Genomic DNA, 19,337 nt, shown 5'->3' with positions numbered 1-19,337 from the left:
ACTCATATGTATCACAATGCAATAAAGTAATCGTACAATTGTACAATAACATTACAGGACACTCTATATAACATATATTGCACCGCCCCACTAAAAGTGTATAAGTCCTCAAACACAGATAATTGCACTGACTGTGACTGTATTACACAGATTAAATAAAAAACTTACAATAAAAGAAAATAAATAGAACAGTAACTACTGTCCTTGCAGCTCATTCTCCTAAAATTATTCATTAATAAAACACTGCATAAGATCCATACTAAAAATGTACAGACAAGAGCCAAACATACAGACAAGAGCCAAACAGACGGACAAGAGCCAAATGTTCGGACAAGAGCCAAACATACAGACAAGAGCCAAACAGACGGACAAGAGCCAAATGTTCGGACAAGAGCCAAACATACAGACAAGAGCCAAACAGACGGACAAGAGCCAAATGTTCAGACAAGAGCCAAACATACAGACAAGAGCCAAACATACAGACAAGAGCCAAACAGACGGACAAGAGCCAAACATACAGACAAGAGCCAAATGTTCGGACAAGAGCCAAACATACAGACAAAAGTTAAATGTTCGGACAAGAGCCAAACAGACGGACAAGAGCCAAACATACAGACAAGAGCCAAACGTTCGGACAAGAGCCAAACATACAGACAAGAGCCAAACAGACGGACAAGAGCCAAACATACAGACAAGAGCCAAACAGACGGACAAGAGCCAAATGTTCGGACAAGAGCCAAACATACAGACAATAGCCAAACAGACGGACAAGAGCCAAATGTTCGGACAAGAACCAAATGTTTGGACAAGAGCCAAATATACAGACAAGAGCCAAATGTTTGGACAAGAGCCAAATGTTTGGACAACAGCCTAATGTTCGGACAAGAGACAAATGTACGGACAAGAGCCTAACAAACGAACAGGAGCCAAATGTTCGGACAAGAGCCAAACAGACGGACAAGAGCCAAATGTTCAGACAAGAGCCAAACATACAGACAAGAGCCAAACATACAGACAAGAGCCAAACAGACGGACAAGAGCCAAACATACAGACGAGCCAAACATACAGACAAGAGCCAAATGTTCGGACAAGAGCCAAACATATAGACAAGAGCCAAATGTTCGGACAAGAGCCAAACATACAGACAAAAGCCAAACAGACGGACAAGAGCCAAACAGACGGACAAGAGCCAAACATACAGACAAGAGCCAAATGTTCGGACAAGAGCCAAACAGACGGACAAGAGCCAAACATACAGACAAGAGCCAAATGTTCGGACAAGAGCCAAACATACAGACAAAAGCCAAACAGACGGACAAGAGCCAAACAGACGGACAAGAGCCAAACATACAGACAAGAGCCAAATGTTCGGACAAGAGCCAAACAGACGGACAAGAGCCAAACATACAGACAAGAGCCAAATGTTCGGACAAGAGCCAAACATACAGACAAGAGCCAAACAGACGGACAAGAGCCAAACATACAGACAAGAGCCAAACAGACGGACAAGAGCCAAATGTTCGGACAAGAGCCAAACATACAGACAATAGCCAAACAGACGGACAAGAGCCAAATGTTCAGACAAGAACCAAATGTTTGGACAAGAGCCAAATATACAGACAAGAGCCAAATGTTTGGACAAGAGCCTAATGTTCGGACAAGAGACAAATGTACGGACAAGAGCCAAACATACGGACAAGAGCCTAACAAACGAACAGGAGCCAAATGTTCGGACAAGAGCCAAACATACAGACAAAAGTTAAATGTTCGGACAAGAGCCAAACAGACGGACAAGAGCCAAACATACAGACAAGAGCCAATTGTTCGGACAAGAGCCAAACATACAGACAAAAGTTAAATGTTCGGACAAGAGCCAAACAGACGGACAAGAGCCAAACATACAGACAAGAGCCAAATGTTCGGACAAGAGCCAAACATACAGACAAGAGCCAAACAGACGGACAAGAGCCAAACATACAGACAAGAGCCAAACAGACGGACAAGAGCCAAATGTTCGGACAAGAGCCAAACATACAGACAATAGCCAAACAGACGGACAAGAGCCAAATGTTCGGACAAGAACCAAATGTTTGGACAAGAGCCAAATATACAGACAAGAGCCAAATGTTTGGACAAGAGCCAAATGTTTGGACAACAGCCTAATGTTCGGACAAGAGACAAATGTACGGACAAGAGCCTAACAAACGAACAGGAGCCAAATGTTCGGACAAGAGCCAAACAGACGGACAAGAGCCAAATGTTCAGACAAGAGCCAAACATACAGACAAGAGCCAAACAGACGGACAAGAGCCAAACATACAGACGAGCCAAACATACAGACAAGAGCCAAATGTTCGGACAAGAGCCAAACATACAGACAAGAGCCAAATGTTCGGACAAGAGCCAAACATACAGACAAAAGCCAAACAGACGGACAAGAGCCAAACAGACGGACAAGAGCCAAACATACAGACAAGAGCCAAATGTTCGGACAAAAGCCAAATGTTCGGACAAGAGCCAAACAGACGGACAAGAGCCAAACATACAGACAAGAGCCAAATGTTCGGACAAGAGCCAAACATACAGACAAGAGCCAAACAGACGGACAAGAGCCAAACATACAGACAAGAGCCAAACAGACGGACAAGAGCCAAATGTTCGGACAAGAGCCAAACATACAGACAATAGCCAAACAGACGGACAAGAGCCAAATGTTCAGACAAGAACCAAATGTTTGGACAAGAGCCAAATATACAGACAAGAGCCAAATGTTTGGACAAGAGCCTAATGTTCGGACAAGAGACAAATGTACGGACAAGAGCCAAACATACGGACAAGAGCCTAACAAACGAACAGGAGCCAAATGTTCGGACAAGAGACAAATGTACGGACAAGAGCCAAACATACGGACAAGAGCCTAACAAACGAACAGGAGCCAAATGTTCAGACAAGAGCCAAACATACGGACAAGAGCCAAATGTTCGGACAAGAACCAAATGTTTGGACAAGAGCCAAATATACGGACAAGAGCCAAACATTCGGACAAGAGCCAAAGAGACGGACAAGAGCCAAATGTTCGGACAAGAGCCAAATGTTCGGACAAGAGCCAAATATACAGACGGACAAGAGCCAAACGTACGGGACAAGAGCCAAACGTACGGACAAGAGCCAAATGTTCAGACAAGAGCCAAACATACAGACAAGAGCCAAACATACAGACAAGAGCCAAATGTTCGGACAAGAGCCAAACATACAGACAAGAGCCAAACATACGGACAAGAGCCAAATGTTCGGACAAGAGCCAAACATACAGACAAGAGCCAAACATACAGACAAGAGCCAAATGTTCGGACAAGAGCCAAACATACAGACAAGAGCCAAATGTTTGGACAAGAGCCAAATGTTCGGACAAGAGCCAAACATACAGACAAGAGCCAAACATACAGACAAGAGCCAAACATACGGACAAGAGCCAAATATACAGACAAGAGCCAAATGTTTGGACAAGAGCCTAATGTTCGGACAAGAGACAAATGTACGGACAAGAGCCAAACATACGGACAAGAGCCTAACAAACGAACAGGAGCCAAATGTTCGGACAAGAGCCAAACATACAGACAAGAGCCAAATGTTCGGACAAGAACCAAATGTTTGGACAAGAGCCAAATATACGGACAAGAGCCAAATGTTCGGATGAGAGAAAAATGTTTGGACAAGAGCCAAACGTACGGACAAGAGCCAAACATACCGACAAGAGCCATATATACGAACAAAAGCCAAATGTTCGGACAAGGGCCAAACGTTTGGACAAAGGCCAAACGTTCAGACATGACCCAAATGTACAGACAAGAGCCAAACATACGGACAAGAGCCATATGTACGAACAAAAGCCAAATGTTCGGACAAGGGCCAAACGTTTGGACGAGAGACAAATGTACGGACAAAAGCCAAACATACGAACAAGAGCCATATGTACGAACAAAAGCCACATTTTTGGACAAGGGCCAAACATACAGACAAGGGCCAAATGTACAGACAAGAGCCAAACGTACAGACAAGAGCCAAACATACTGACAAGAGCCAAATGTTCGGACAAGAGCCATATGTACGAACAAAAGCCAAATGTTGGGACAAGGGCCAAACGTTTGGACAAAGGCCAAACGTTCAGACATGACCCAAACGTACAGACAAGAGCCAAACATACGGACAAGAGCCATATGTACGAACAAAAGCCAAATGTTCGGACAACGGCCAAACGTTTGGACGAGAGACAAAAGTACGGACAAGAGCCAAACATATGGACAAGAGCCATATGTATGAACAAAAGCCACATTTTCGGACAAGGGCCAAACGTACAGACAAGAGCCAAACGTACGTACAAGAGCCAAATGTACTGACAAGAGCCAAACGTTTGGACAAGAGCCATATGTACGAACAAAAACCAAATGTTGGGACAAGGGCCAAACGTTTGGACGAGAGACAAATGTAGGGACAAGAGCCATACCTACGAACAAAAGCCACATTTTCGGACAAGGGCCAAATGTACAGACAAGAGCCAGATGTACTGACAAGAGCCAGATGTACTGACAAGAGCCAAACGTTTGGACAAGAGCCATATGTACGAACAAAAGCCAAATGTTGGGACAAGGGCCAAACGTTTGGACGAGAGACAAATGTACGGACAAGAGCCAAACATACGGACAAGAGCCTAACAAACGAACAGGAGCCAAATGTTCGGACAAGAGCCAAACATACAGACAAGAGCCAAACATACGGACAAGAGCCAAATGTTCGGACAAGAACCAAATGTTTGGACAAGAGCCAAATATACGGACAAGAGCCAAATGTTCGGATGAGAGAAAAATGTTTGGACAAGAGCCAAACGTACGGACAAGAGCCAAACGTACGGGACAAGAGCCAAACGTACGGACAAGAGCCAAACATACCGACAAGAGCCATATATACGAACAAAAGCCAAATGTTCGGACAAGGGCCAAACGTTTGGACAAAGGCCAAACGTTCAGACATGACCCAAACGTACAGACAAGAGCCAAACATACGGACAAGAGCCATATGTATGAACAAAAGCCAAATGTTCGGACAAGGGCCAAACGTTTGGACGAGAGACAAATGTACGGACAAAAGCCAAACTTACGGACAAGAGCCAAACATACGAACAAGAGCCATATGTACGAACAAAAGCCACATTTTTGGACAAGGGCCAAACATACAGACAAGGGCCAAATGTACAGACAAGAGCCAAACGTACAGACAAGAGCCAAACATACTGACAAGAGCCAAATGTTCGGACAAGAGCCATATGTACGAACAAAAGCCAAATGTTGGGACAAGGGCCAAACGTTTGGACAAAGGCCAAACGTTCAGACATGACCCAAACGTACAGACAAGAGCCAAACATACGGACAAGAGCCATATGTACGAACAAAAGCCAAATGTTCGGACAAGGGCCAAACGTTTGGACGAGAGACAAAAGTACGGACAAGAGCCAAACATATGGACAAGAGCCATATGTATGAACAAAAGCCACATTTTCGGACAAGGGCCAAACGTACAGACAAGAGCCAAACGTACGTACAAGAGCCAAATGTACTGACAAGAGCCAAACGTTTGGACAAGAGCCATATGTACGAACAAAAACCAAATGTTGGGACAAGGGCCAAACGTTTGGACGAGAGACAAATGTACGGACAAGAGCCATACCTACGAACAAAAGCCACATTTTCGGACAAGGGCCAAATGTACAGACAAGAGCCAGATGTACTGACAAGAGCCAAACGTTTGGACAAGAGCCATATGTACGAACAAAAGCCAAATGTTGGGACAAGGGCCAAACGTTTGGACGAGAGACAAATGTACGGACAAGAGCCAAACATACGGACAAGAGCCGTACGTACGAACAAAAGCCACATTTTCGGACAAGGGCCAAACGTACAGACAAGAGCCAAACGTACGGACAAGAGCCAAACTGTGACAGCCTGTGAGCCAGGTGCCCGACGTACCCCCTGGACACACCTATTTACACACCCACTACTCACTGATTTGTCCGTGGTTCGTGGCTTCATTCAAAGTAATCTGCTTCCGTGTTCAGTCCTGGTCCTGGTTATGTATGACAAACCATCTGACAAACCATCATCCTATGATCAGGCTGCTCACTACTTAATATTGACTCACTACCTCTAGCACCGTGTCGCTCTGGCTGTCAGCTGACGTCACCATCTGTGGAGTCAGTCTAAAGGCACCAGCAGAAGGAAAATCCGGAACGGATTCCGTACTGACTGATGTGACTGACGACCGTGAGTGAATGATTTTGTGTTGACTTAAAAGTAATGTTTTTGTTTTGTACTGTGTATCTTGTTAAAATGTGTTTTTCACACTGTGTTGGTGTATTGCTCAAATGGCCCTCCAAACTGAGGTTGTTTGGTTGTGTTTCCTGTAGGCACCGGGTTTACCCCTGGAGTGCTGAGGTCTTCAGGAAAACCTGAACTGGAGTATTCTTTTTTTTTTCTTCTATTTTGTTTTGTGGGCACTGGATATGAACTGTGAATTAATCCTGCATGAACTCTGAATGCTCCACAACAGTGAAGAACTTCTGAATACATTGAATGTGCAATGAAATATTGTGTTTGTGTGTTTTCTATGATCATATTGTGTTCTTGTTTCATGCTGGGTTATTTATTTATTTATTCAATGTTGAGGGTGCATATTTTGAGTGTGTGTCCTGGTGTGTGTGTTTGACTGAAACAAACAAACAAACAAAAACAATCCTAGATGTCAGGAGGGATACCTGACTGGCACCCCTTAAAAACCAATCTCTCAAGTCAAACCGTCACATAAAATAATGGCACCCCAGACGGGACCTGAAGAAAATAAACATTGAACGGCAAAGAAGATAAACCCAGGCATGTTGTGAGAAAGGAATCATCTTTATTTCTGGAACTGCTTAAAAAAAAAACACACACAAAATGGCTGCTAATGGGAAGGACAGAGGAACAATGGAGGTTCCCTTATATCCTGTGGCCGCTCAACAGTTGGATCACACCTCTCACACTATATTGGACATGGAGCTCACACAATATCCTGAGCTGGTAGGACCTTTCACTCCTCAAGAGGGTGTCAGAGAGGCTCTGAGAGAAAGCATGGAGAAATTCATGAAACCATTTACAACTCCCACTGAGCCAGTCACGGCTCCAAGCACCGTGGTCCAGCAGCAGCAAACAAGAGCTCGGGACAAGAGCCAAACATACAGACAAGTGCCAAATGTACAAATAAAAGCCAAACGTACGAACAAGAGCCAAACATACTGACAAGAGCCATATGTACAAATAAAAGCCATATGTACGAACAAGAGCCAAACATACTGACAAGAGCCATATGTACGAATAAAAGCCAAACGTACGGACAAGAGCCAAACATACTGACAAGAGCCATATGTACGAATAAAAGCCAAACGTACGGACAAGAGCCAAACATACAGACAAGAGCCATATGTACGAATAAAAGCCAAACGTACGGACAAGAGCCAAACATACAGACAAGAGCCATATGTACAAATAAAAGCCAAATGTACGAACAAGAGCCAAACATACTGACAAGAGCCATATGTACGAACAAGAGCCAAACATACAGACAAGAGCCATATGTACGAACAAAAGCCAAACGTTCGGACAAGAGCCAAATGTACTGACAAGAGCCATATGTACGGACAAGAGCCATATGTACGAATAAAAGCCAAACATACAAACAAGAGCCAAACATACAGACGAGAGCTTTATGCACGAATAAAAGCCAAACGTTCGGACAAGAGCCAAACGTTCGGACAAGAGCCAAACATACAGACAAGAGCCATGTGTACGAACAAAAGCCAAACGTTCGGACAAGAGCCAAATGTACTGACAAGAGCCAAACGTTCGGACAAGAGCCAAACGTACAGATGAGCCAAACGTTCAGAAAACAGCCAAATGTACTGACAAAGTCAAACTTACGGACAAGAGCCAAACATTCAGACAAGAGCCACACGTTCAGAAAACAGCCAAATGTACTGACAAAGCCAAATGTTTGGACAAGAGCCAAACGTACGGACAAGAGCCATATGTACACAGTGTTCTTAAATGAGACGTCTGGTCCACTGTTCCACATCCAGAACAGAGTCCACATCACTTGTTCAACAATTGGTCTGAGCCTCATGTTTAGCACCCTGAAGTAGACTTTCTTGAGGAAGCTGAGCAGTGTGATACCCCGATAATTGCAGCACACCCCCCGGTCCACTTTTTCAAAAATACGATTCACCACTCTGGTCTGTCAACACATTCTCACTGCGACCTCATCACATGTCCACATTTGGTCATGGACTTTCCATGTCCACATATGACATCCAAGGTACCTTGGGTGTGTTGGTTGTTGATGTTCTGGGAAGCCGTGTCAACTTCACCCTGTTACATGCAATGTCAATTTTCCCCCCTTGAAAGTCGGTGGTTTTTGGACCCATCCACCACCCCTCCCACCCCTGCTTTGACTTTCGCCGCCTTAACTTTCATTGTTGTCCTGCCGCATTTCCTTAAAACACTGCTGGACGCAGTTTAAAAATAATGGTGACTGGCCGTGTAACATGCTGACGGACAGGGGCCTCAGCCAGATGTTCCCTGTTCACCCTCACTACACGTTTGGGTTTACCTGGTCTGTCCAGCAGCCTCCCCACCATCTGATCCAACTCACCACCAGGTGGTGATCAGTTGACAGCTCTGCTACTCTCTTCATCTGAGTGTCCGAGACAAACGTCTGCTGATCTGATGATATGACCATGAAAATCAATCACTGATCTTTGGCCATGGGTGTTCTTGTACCAGGTATACTTATGAGCCTCCCTGTGCTTGAACATGGTGGTCTTTTTGGCTAATCCATGACTTATTGCCCACGTAAACATTGAAGCCCCTTAGAAGAACTACAGAGTCCCTGGTTACCCTTCTAGGACACCACCCAAAGACTCTGAGAAGACCGGGTACTCTGAACTGCTGTTTGGCGCTCCTCTCAGCAACTTGGTAACACAGCGGTGCTCAGCCAGGAGCTTGTGGGTATCCCCACACCTGCCCCTTGTCATAGGCAGTTCTGGAAAAGGTGAGAGTCCAGCACCTCTCCAGGACTTTGGTTAAAGAACCACCACTGTACATATAGGTGAGCCCAACTATAGCTTGTTGGTACTACTCCACCTCCCACACCAGCTTCTGTTCCTTCCCCACCACGTCTGTAAACTTTACCCGACCTCAGTACCCATGCCTTCCATCCAGAGGTGGGTCCACAGGGTGGTGGCTCTGTGTAGAGTGTTTGTGCTGTATCCAGCAGAGCCCCGTTGGTTCAGGCCTGACCACCAGACACTCACTGGTTAGCTCCCCTACTGGTTTCTGGGCAAGGTGCTACAACTGCTTTCTTGCTGATTCATATGGAATCCATGAATTCCTCTCAGTCTGGCCCCGCCCCTTTTTAAACTAGATTATTGATAACTGATGGTTATGGTAAAACCTTGGCGTCAGTACAACGGTGTACGAACACATGTCTCTGTCTCCGTGTGTCCTCAGATCATGTTGAACTCTCTCCATAAGTACGAGCCACAGCTCCACATCGTGTGTGTCGGCTCACGTCATCGTCTCGTCTCCAATGTGTCCTTCAAGGAGACGCAGTTCATTGCCGTCACCGCCTACCAGAACGAAGAGGTACTCACACACATACTGTACATACACACGTACAAGTACACACACGTACAAGTATATACTAAATTCTTCAAGGATTAACTGATCAGAATTTGGTGGAGTTAAATTTCATTCAATTTCATTAAAAATCTTGATCAAATGTTACTCCGAGGTTTCTTACGGTAGTGCTAGTGCCAGAGCAATGCCATCTAGAGAAACTATGTCATCAGATAAAGAGTCTTTGAGTTGTTTGGGACCAAGAACAATAACTTCAGTTTTGTCTGAATTTAACATCAGGAAATTGGTGCTCATCCAAGTTTTTATGTCTTTAAGGCAATTATGAAGTTTAGTTAAAGCAGCTGTGCAGAACTTTTTACCATTAATAAAACTGTCCCTAGTTCGTTTCACCCCCCCTTGAAGATCCGCATATTTATTTGAACCCAACAGCGACAAAAAAGCCTTTCTCTATATGGCTATTTAGTGTAGCCTCGCTCGGGTCGGACCCACAGCGGAAGTCAGCAAACCAGAATACGGCACCCGAGGCAGAAGTGATTATGCTCGCCCGCAGCAGCCCGCAGCGATTAAACCACAGAAGAAGGAGCCGTGTTTACAGTGTTCTTTGAGTAAGCAGTACGCAGCGGGCATTGCTGAACACGTAACACCTAACAGTTTTACCAGATGTATCTATGAGGACTTGGTTGTAATTTTGATGTCATGGAGGATGACGCAGGAGCATCATGTAAAATGATCTGTGACTGTGACCATGAACACAAATATACAGCAGGCAGTTGTCCTCAGATTATAAGAAATTCAGAGCTACACCAGAACATTTATGAACAGGTCTTACATTACTACTAATTTGTGTGTAACGTTAGCATGTTAGCATGTTTCCACTAATTACTTGGACTGACCTAACGTTAGTAGCGTTAGCTTTGCAAGCGAAGGCTGCAGGTAACAGCTTTGCTGTGTTAGGATTATGTTATGTCTTCACTGTGTATCTTCACATAAAAGAATACTCCGACGATTTGGGAGTTATGCCCTTTCTCTATCATTTTCATATTGAGACAACATGATCGATATCTTTTTTGTGTCTGTACGTCCAGTGGCTGGGTCTCAGCGGTTAGCATTGCGCTTATAGGGGGTCAGTACATCCTGCGCTGTGATCCGCGGAGGGATACACTGGTGAGCAGGCACAGACCTAGCTTGTAAACAAAACTCAGCTGTTTATTTAGCCTAGCGATTTCTCCGGACTATAGTAGCTGCAATGGACGACTTTGAACGCGATTTTGAAGAGTTTCTTGTAGCGGACACAGATCCAGAGCCATACCTGTTTGAGCCAGCGTGCACAGGTGAGGAACTCCATGTGTTGAATGTTGAGCAGGCGAGAAGAGAGGCTGAATCCTCTGCTCCCATTTTACTGCACAGAATGGGATTCGGTGCTACCATTGTTGGGGAGATATATCATCAGGAGGAAAACCGCCGCAGAGAGTGCATCACAAGGAGTGAAAACTTTGCAGCAATCACTAATCCTGGCGTGATTGAAACTTTTTACATGTTCCTAAGATGAACTGGAAAAAACGCCCCAGGCCTGCAGGACCTGATGGACAGCTTTCAGTCGGGTGAGTAATATCGTCCGTGTCGTCTCTTTGTTTGCTTTTACCGAGTGACCTAGCGTACCTGTCCCAGAGCCAGCTGCAGCTGTTGCTCACCGGTGTATCCCTCCGCGCAAGATGTACTGCTAACCGCTGTCTCAATATGAAAATGATAGAGAAAGGGCATAACTCCCAAATCGTCGGAGTATTCTTTTCACATAATAATGCGGACTCAGCAGATGACTTGTTAACTGTTTATTCCTCCTTACACCGAACATACACGGCTGCTTCTCATTGTTTCCAGTAGCACAACAACAGTTACTACATTACCCAGAATAACTTGAGGCTCACACTACTACGGTAGCCTTAGTAGCTCAAAATACACAACAGATTAGATTAGATCAGAACAGAAACACGACAGGAGAATTTACTGAGTAATTTTGCTGTTTCCACTAATTACTTGGACTGACCTGACGTTAGTTAATCCTCTCGCTCTCCAAAACAAATGCATGCGGTAATTGCCGGCTGCCGTCGGAATTTTACGACACCAGGCTGTGGGTGTCATAACGCTTCGACCAAAGGGGCGCTATAATCAACGAAAACGAAAAGTTCCACACAGCTGCTTTAATTAATTACTTTCTTCTGGCTTCATCGATAAATACAACTGAGTATCATCCGCATAACAATGGAAATTTACAGAGGAATTTCTAATGATGTTACCTAAAGGAAGCATATAGAGAGTAAATAGGATTGGTCCGAGCACAGAACCTTGCGGAACTCCAAAACAAACTTTAGTACGTAAGGATGATTCATTATGAACGTGAACAAACTGAAAACGATCAGATAAATAAGATTTAAACCAGCTTAGTGCAGAACCTTTTAGGCCAATTAAGTGATCCAGTCTCTGCAGTAGAATTTGATGGTCAATTGTGTCAAACGCTGCACTAAGATCTAATAAAACAAGTACAGAGACAAGTCCTTTGTCTGAAGCAATCAGAAGGTCATTTGTAATTTTAACTAGTGCTGTCTCAGTGCTATGATGCACTCTAAATCCTGACTGAAATTCCTCAAATAAATTATTATCATGGAGAAAATCACACAGCTGGTCTGCGACTACTTTCTCAAGGATCTTTGACAGAAAGGGAAGATTAGATATTGGTCTATAGTTGGCTAACACCTCTGGATCCAGGGTGGGCTTTTTTAGTAGAGGTTTAATTACAGCTACCTTAAAAGACTGTGGTACATAGCCTGTTAATAAGGATATATTGATCATATCTAATATATGAGTGTTAACTAAAGGAAAGACCTCCTTAAGTAGCCTAGTTGGGATGGGGTCTAAGAGACACGTTGATGATTTAGATGAAGAAATCACTGCTGTCAATTCTTGAAGAGAAATTGGGGAGAAGCAATCTAAATATATATTAGGTCTTGCAGCTGTGTTTGAGGTTAGATAGGTACTATCTGAGGACAGGAGGTCATGAATTTTGCCTCTAATAGTCAGAATTTTGTCATTAAAAAAGCTCATAAAATCATTACTGCTAAGGGCTAAAGGAATACAAGGCTCAATAGAGCTTTGACTCTCAGTCAGCCTGGCTACAGTGCTGAAAAGAAACCTGGGGTTATTCTTGTTTTCTTCTATTAATGCTGAGTAATAGTTTGCTCTGGCATTGCGGAGGCCCCTCTTACACGTTTATCCATTTGTCTCATACTGGCGAACGTGATGTCTCAAGTATGCTTTGGGGACATTTCTTCTCATTTGGCACAAATGTCCACTTTGACTTATCAGTGATCTGATCAGAATTTGGTGGTCAAAGGTCAAAAGTCACCATGACCTTGCATCCATTGCATTCTCATGAAAATAATAGCTAAAGTTGAGGATCTTGAGGGATTTTTTTCTTAATTTGGCACAAACATCCACAATGAGGCACTGATGATCTGACTACATTTTGGTGGTTGTCAAAGATGAAGGTCACTGTGACTCTGAACTTGATATCTTGAGTATACCTTGAGGTAATGTCTTCTAATTTGGCACAAACATCCACAAACTGTAACTGAAACTTGATGGGTTCACAGAGGCGGTGATTCTGGTCTGTTTGTTTATACACAGTGTTGTGTAGTAAACAACATGTAGCACTGACAGTAAACATTATCATTATATAGCTTCAGGTTTTAAAGTTATAAATAAATAACAACATGTCATAACAGGAAACAGGTGCATGTTTTTATTTACAGATAAGAATCAGTGACATGTCGGCTGTGATTGTTTTTCCGTGCAGATCACGGCTCTGAAGATCAAATACAACCCGTTCGCTAAGGCCTTCCTGGACGCCAAAGAGAGGTGAGACTGTCAGGGACTACTTTCAGCAGCGGATTGATACATGTGATAAACCCATAAACTAATAACAGTGCAGATTACTGCTGATACTTTGAGAGGAGAGTGTGACACTTAGCGCTTAGCGTTTTTCACTAGGATAATAGGTGAAGTTAGCATTAGCAGGTGATTAGAGAGTCATTATTGGCCTCAGGTGTCACTGTTTGGAGAGACCATGTCAAGTGACTCACACACACACACACACACACACACATATATACACACACATTTATACACACACACACACTGTGTTATATGGCGTTTGATTTATCCACCTCAGGAACTCGGGTGGACGGAGCTTAGCAGAGTCATCAGAGAGTCGTGTCGGGATTCAGCAATGTGAGTCTGAACATGTTTATCTTATTCTTATTCCTCTCACACAGTAATTCATTTATTTATATAAATAAATAATCATATATCGATACTAACAATTATATGTATACACAAAATATATAAACACAATATAGAATATATACAAAATGATTTATACAGTTTAAATCCAGTCTGTGTTTGTTGTTTGTTTGTAAACAGTGTGTTTAATTAATTATAATTGTATCATGATGAACCTACCAATGCAAAAGTGTCAGTGTTTATATTATATGTATTTTTATATTTTACATTTATATACAATAGAAAGAAGTATATGTATATGTTTTTATACTGATTATATAACTTGCCAAAAATGTTTCTAATTGTAAGATTGAAGATTTTAAATATTACTGTTATAAAATTGAACATTGGTTTGTAAGGAATATATATCTTTATTATTATTACAGTATATTTAAAATATAATTTCGTGGATACAAAAATACACAATAAACAGAGTGCAGGTAAAATCCAGAAAAATAAAACACGTTTCTTTACTGCAGTTTTTGTTTTAACACTTTAATTTAGAAATATATAACTGTAGTAAAATGTTAAAATGTTTGTTTCCAAATGTTTTTTATGTATTCATGTTTTAATCATGTTAAATGTATATCTGTGGATATATATATATATATATATATACATATATATATATATATATATGTATATATATAATTTTATTCTAATATTCAAAAGACATTTATAAAAACAAATTACTAATTTCAGTTTCTAATTCTTATATGTAGAAAAAAACTGTCAATTGTTAAGATTAGAATTAGAAATTAAAGTGTATTAATTATATTGATATTATATATATATTGTAGGAAATATTGATTGTTACATAATTTAGAATTTATTCTGTGGCAGCATTTAATATATATATATATATATATATGTGTGTGTGTGTGTGTGTGTGTGTCAGGCTGGTCTCTGTGCTCGGCCGGAGGGGGTGGAGCTTTTCCTTATGGCAGCAGCCTCCCGCTGACATCCCATCATCACCACGGTTACAAACACCATGGTTACCCCGGGCGACACACACCTTACCCCACCACCTACCTGCCGCACCGCACACACTCCTCAGGTGACTCCGTGTGTGTGTGTGAGGGTGTACTGTACTTTATATACATGTATTCACATTAAATATAACAAAGCACATTTATCTATAAGATGAATTAAACAGACATTTAAAAGCATTTTTATACAAACTTTACAGCTTCATTTACGATATATACACATGTAACATAATGTGTATATATATAATATACATTTATATTTAAATTATAAATATACATATTTATATATTTATTTATTTGCATATACAAGCATTAACATATATCTATATACATTTAGAGTATTTAAACAAACCCTCACATGCATTTATTTATATTTTATATAAAAACATTTATTCACATAAATACATACTGTAAATACAAACATTAGCATACATTTATACACATATACATTTAGAGTATATATACAAACATCAACATACATTTATACACATATACATTTAGAGTATATATACAAACATCAACATACATTTATACACATATACATTTAGAGTATATATACAAACATCAACATACATTTATACACATATACATTATGAGTATATATACAAACATCAACATACATTTATACACATATACATTTAGAGTATATATACTAACATCAACATACATTTATACACATATACAATTAGAGTATATATACTAACATCAACATACATTTATACACATATACATTATATATACTCATAATGTATACACATATACATTATGAGTATATATACTAACATCAACATACATTTTTACACATATATATTATGAGTATATATACTAACATCAACATACATTTATACATATATACATTATGAGTATATATACTAACATCAACATACATTTATACACATATACAATTAGAGTATATATACTAACATCAACATACATTTTTACACATATATATTATGAGTATATATACTAACATCAACATACATTTATACATATATACATTATGAGTATATATACTAACATCAACATACATTTATACACATATACAATTAGAGTATATATACTAACATCAACATACATTTATACACATATACATTATGAGTATATATACTAACATCAACATACATTTTTATACATATATATTATGAGTATATATACTAACATCAACATACATTTATACATATATACATTATGAGTATATATACAAACATCAACATACATTTATACACATATACAATTAGAGTATATATACTAACATCAACATACATTTATACACATATACATTATGAGTATATATACTAACATCAACATACATTTATACACATATACATTATGAGTATATATACTAACATCAACATACATTTATACACATATACATTATGAGTATATATACTAACATCAACATACATTTATACACATATACATTATGAGTATATATACTAACATCAACATACATTTATACACATATATATTATGAGTATATATACTAACATCAACATACATTTATACACATATACATTATGAGTATATATACTAACATCAACATACATTTTTACACATATATATTATGAGTATATATACTAACATCAACATACATTTATACACATATACATTTAGAGTATATACTAACATCATCATACATTTATACACACATACATTATGAGTATATATACTAACATCAACATACATTTATACACATATACATTTAGAGTATATATACAAACATCAACATACATGTATACACATATACATTTAGAGTATATACTAACATCAACATACATTTATACACATATACATTTAGAGTATATATACAAACATCAACATACATTTATACACATATACATTTAGAGTATATATACTAACATCAACATACATTTATACACATATACATTTAGAGTATATATACAAACATCAACATACATTTATACACATATACATTTAGAGTATATATACTAACATCAACATACATTTATACACATATACATTTAGAGTATATATACTAACATCAACATACATTTATACACATATACATTTAGAGTATATATACAAACATCAACATACATGTACAGTACAGGCCAAAAGTTTGGACACACCTTCTCATTCAATGCGTTTTCTTTATTTTCATGACTATTTACATTGTAGATTCTCACTGAAGGCATCAAAACTATGAATGAACACATGTGGAGTTATGTACTTAACAAAAAAAGGTGAAATAACTGAAAACATGTTTTATATTCTAGTTTCTTCAAAATAGCCACCCTTTGCTCTGATTACTGCTTTGCACACTCTTGGCATTCTCTCCATGAGCTTCAAGAGGTAGTCACCTGAAATGGTTTTCCAACAGTCTTGAAGGAGTTCCCAGAGGTGTTTAGCACTTGTTGGCCCCTTTGCCTTCACTCTGCGGTCCAGCTCACCCCAAACCATCTGGATTGGGTTCAGGTCCGGTGACTGTGGAGGCCAGGTCATCTGCCGCAGCACTCCATCACTCTCCTTCTTGGTCAAATAGCCCTTACACAGCCTGGAGGTGTGTTTGGGGTCATTGTCCTGTTGAAAAATAAATGATCGTCCAACTAAACGCAAACCAGATGGGATGGCATGTCGCTGCAGGATGCTGTGGTTCAGTGTGCCTTCAATTTTGAATAAATCCCCAACAGTGTCACCAGCAAAACACCCCCACACCATCACACCTTCTCCTCCATGCTTCACAGTGGGAACCAGGCATGTGGAATCCATCCGTTCACCTTTTCTGCGTCTCACAAAGACACGGCGGTTGGAACCAAAGATCTCAAATTTGGACTCATCAGACCAAAGCACAGATTTCCACTGGTCTAATGTCCATTCCTTGTGTTTCTTGGCCCAAACAAATCTCTTCTGCTTGTTGCCTCTCCTTAGCAGTGGTTTCCTAGCAGCTATTTGACCATGAAGGCCTGATTGGCGCAGTCTCCTCTTAACAGTTGTTCTAGAGATGGGTCTGCTGCTAGAACTCTGTGTGGCATTCATCTGGTCTCTGATCTGAGCTGCTGTTAACTTGCCATTTCTGAGGCTGGTGACTCGGATGAACTTATCCTCAGAAGCAGAGGTGACTCTTGGTCTTCCTTTCCTGGGTCGGTCCTCATGTGTGCCAGTTTCGTTGTAGCGCTTGATGGTTTTTGCGACTCCACTTGGGGACACATTTAAAGTTTTTGCAATTTTCCGGACTGACTGACCTTCATTTCTTAAAGTAATGATGGCCACTCGTTTTTCTTTAGTTAGCTGATTGGTTCTTGCCATAATATGAATTTTAACAGTTGTCCAATAGGGCTGTCGGCTGTGTATTAACCTGACTTCTGCACAACACAACTGATGGTCCCAACCCCATTGATAAAGCAAGAAATTCCACTAATTAACCCTGATAAGGCACACCTGTGAAGTGGAAACCATTTCAGGTGACTACCTCTTGAAGCTCATGGAGAGAATGCCAAGAGTGTGCAAAGCAGTAATCAGAGCAAAGGGTGGCTATTTTGAAGAAACTAGAATATAAAACATGTTTTCAGTTATTTCACCTTTTTTTGTTAAGTACATAACTCCACATGTGTTCATTCATAGTTTTGATGCCTTCAGTGAGAATCTACAATGTAAATAGTCATGAAAATAAAGAAAACGCATTGAATGAGAAGGTGTGTCCAAACTTTTGGCCTGTACTGTATATATATATACATTTAGAGTATATATACAAACATCAACATACATTTATACACATATACATTTAGAGTATATATACTAACATCAACATACATTTATACACATATACATTATGAGTATATATACTAACATCATACATTTAAACACATATACATTATGAGTATATACTAACATCAACATACATTTATACACATATACATTATGAGTATATATACAAACATCAACATACATTTATACACATATACATTTAGAGTATACACTAACATCAACATACATTTATACACATATACATTTAGAGTATATATACAAACATCAACATACATTTATACACATATACATTTAGAGTATATATACAAACATCAACATACATTTATACACATATACATTTAGAGTATACACTAACATCAACATACATTTATACACATATACATTTAGAGTATATATACAAACATCAACATACATTTATACACATATACATTATGAATATATATACAAACATCAACATACATTGATACACATATACATTTAGAGTATATACTAACATCAACATACATTTATACACATATACATTTAGAGTATATATACAAACATCAACATACATTTATACACATATAC

At 39.9% G+C, this 19,337-nt stretch overlaps 1 protein-coding gene across 1 annotated transcript in view; it reads left to right on the top strand.

Annotated features, from left to right (window-relative positions):
• The window catches only part of LOC117250227 (T-box transcription factor TBX19-like), a 35,145-nt gene that overhangs the window by 14,644 nt on the left and 1,164 nt on the right, over positions 1–19,337 (top strand). Inside the window, exons 4-7 of the mRNA XM_078165923.1 lie at positions 9,592–9,726; positions 13,571–13,632; positions 13,946–14,004; positions 14,954–15,112. Coding sequence (XP_078022049.1) covers positions 9,592–9,726; positions 13,571–13,632; positions 13,946–14,004; positions 14,954–15,112 — 415 coding nt within the window. The remainder of the gene's footprint in view (positions 1–9,591; positions 9,727–13,570; positions 13,633–13,945; positions 14,005–14,953; positions 15,113–19,337) is intronic.

The sequence above is a fragment of the Epinephelus lanceolatus genome, chromosome 24 (genome assembly GCF_041903045.1).
Source record: "Epinephelus lanceolatus isolate andai-2023 chromosome 24, ASM4190304v1, whole genome shotgun sequence".
Taxonomy (NCBI): domain Eukaryota; kingdom Metazoa; phylum Chordata; class Actinopteri; order Perciformes; family Serranidae; genus Epinephelus; species Epinephelus lanceolatus.
The sequence above is the reverse complement of the archived record's forward strand: the minus strand, read 5'-3'. Positions and strand labels throughout refer to the sequence as shown.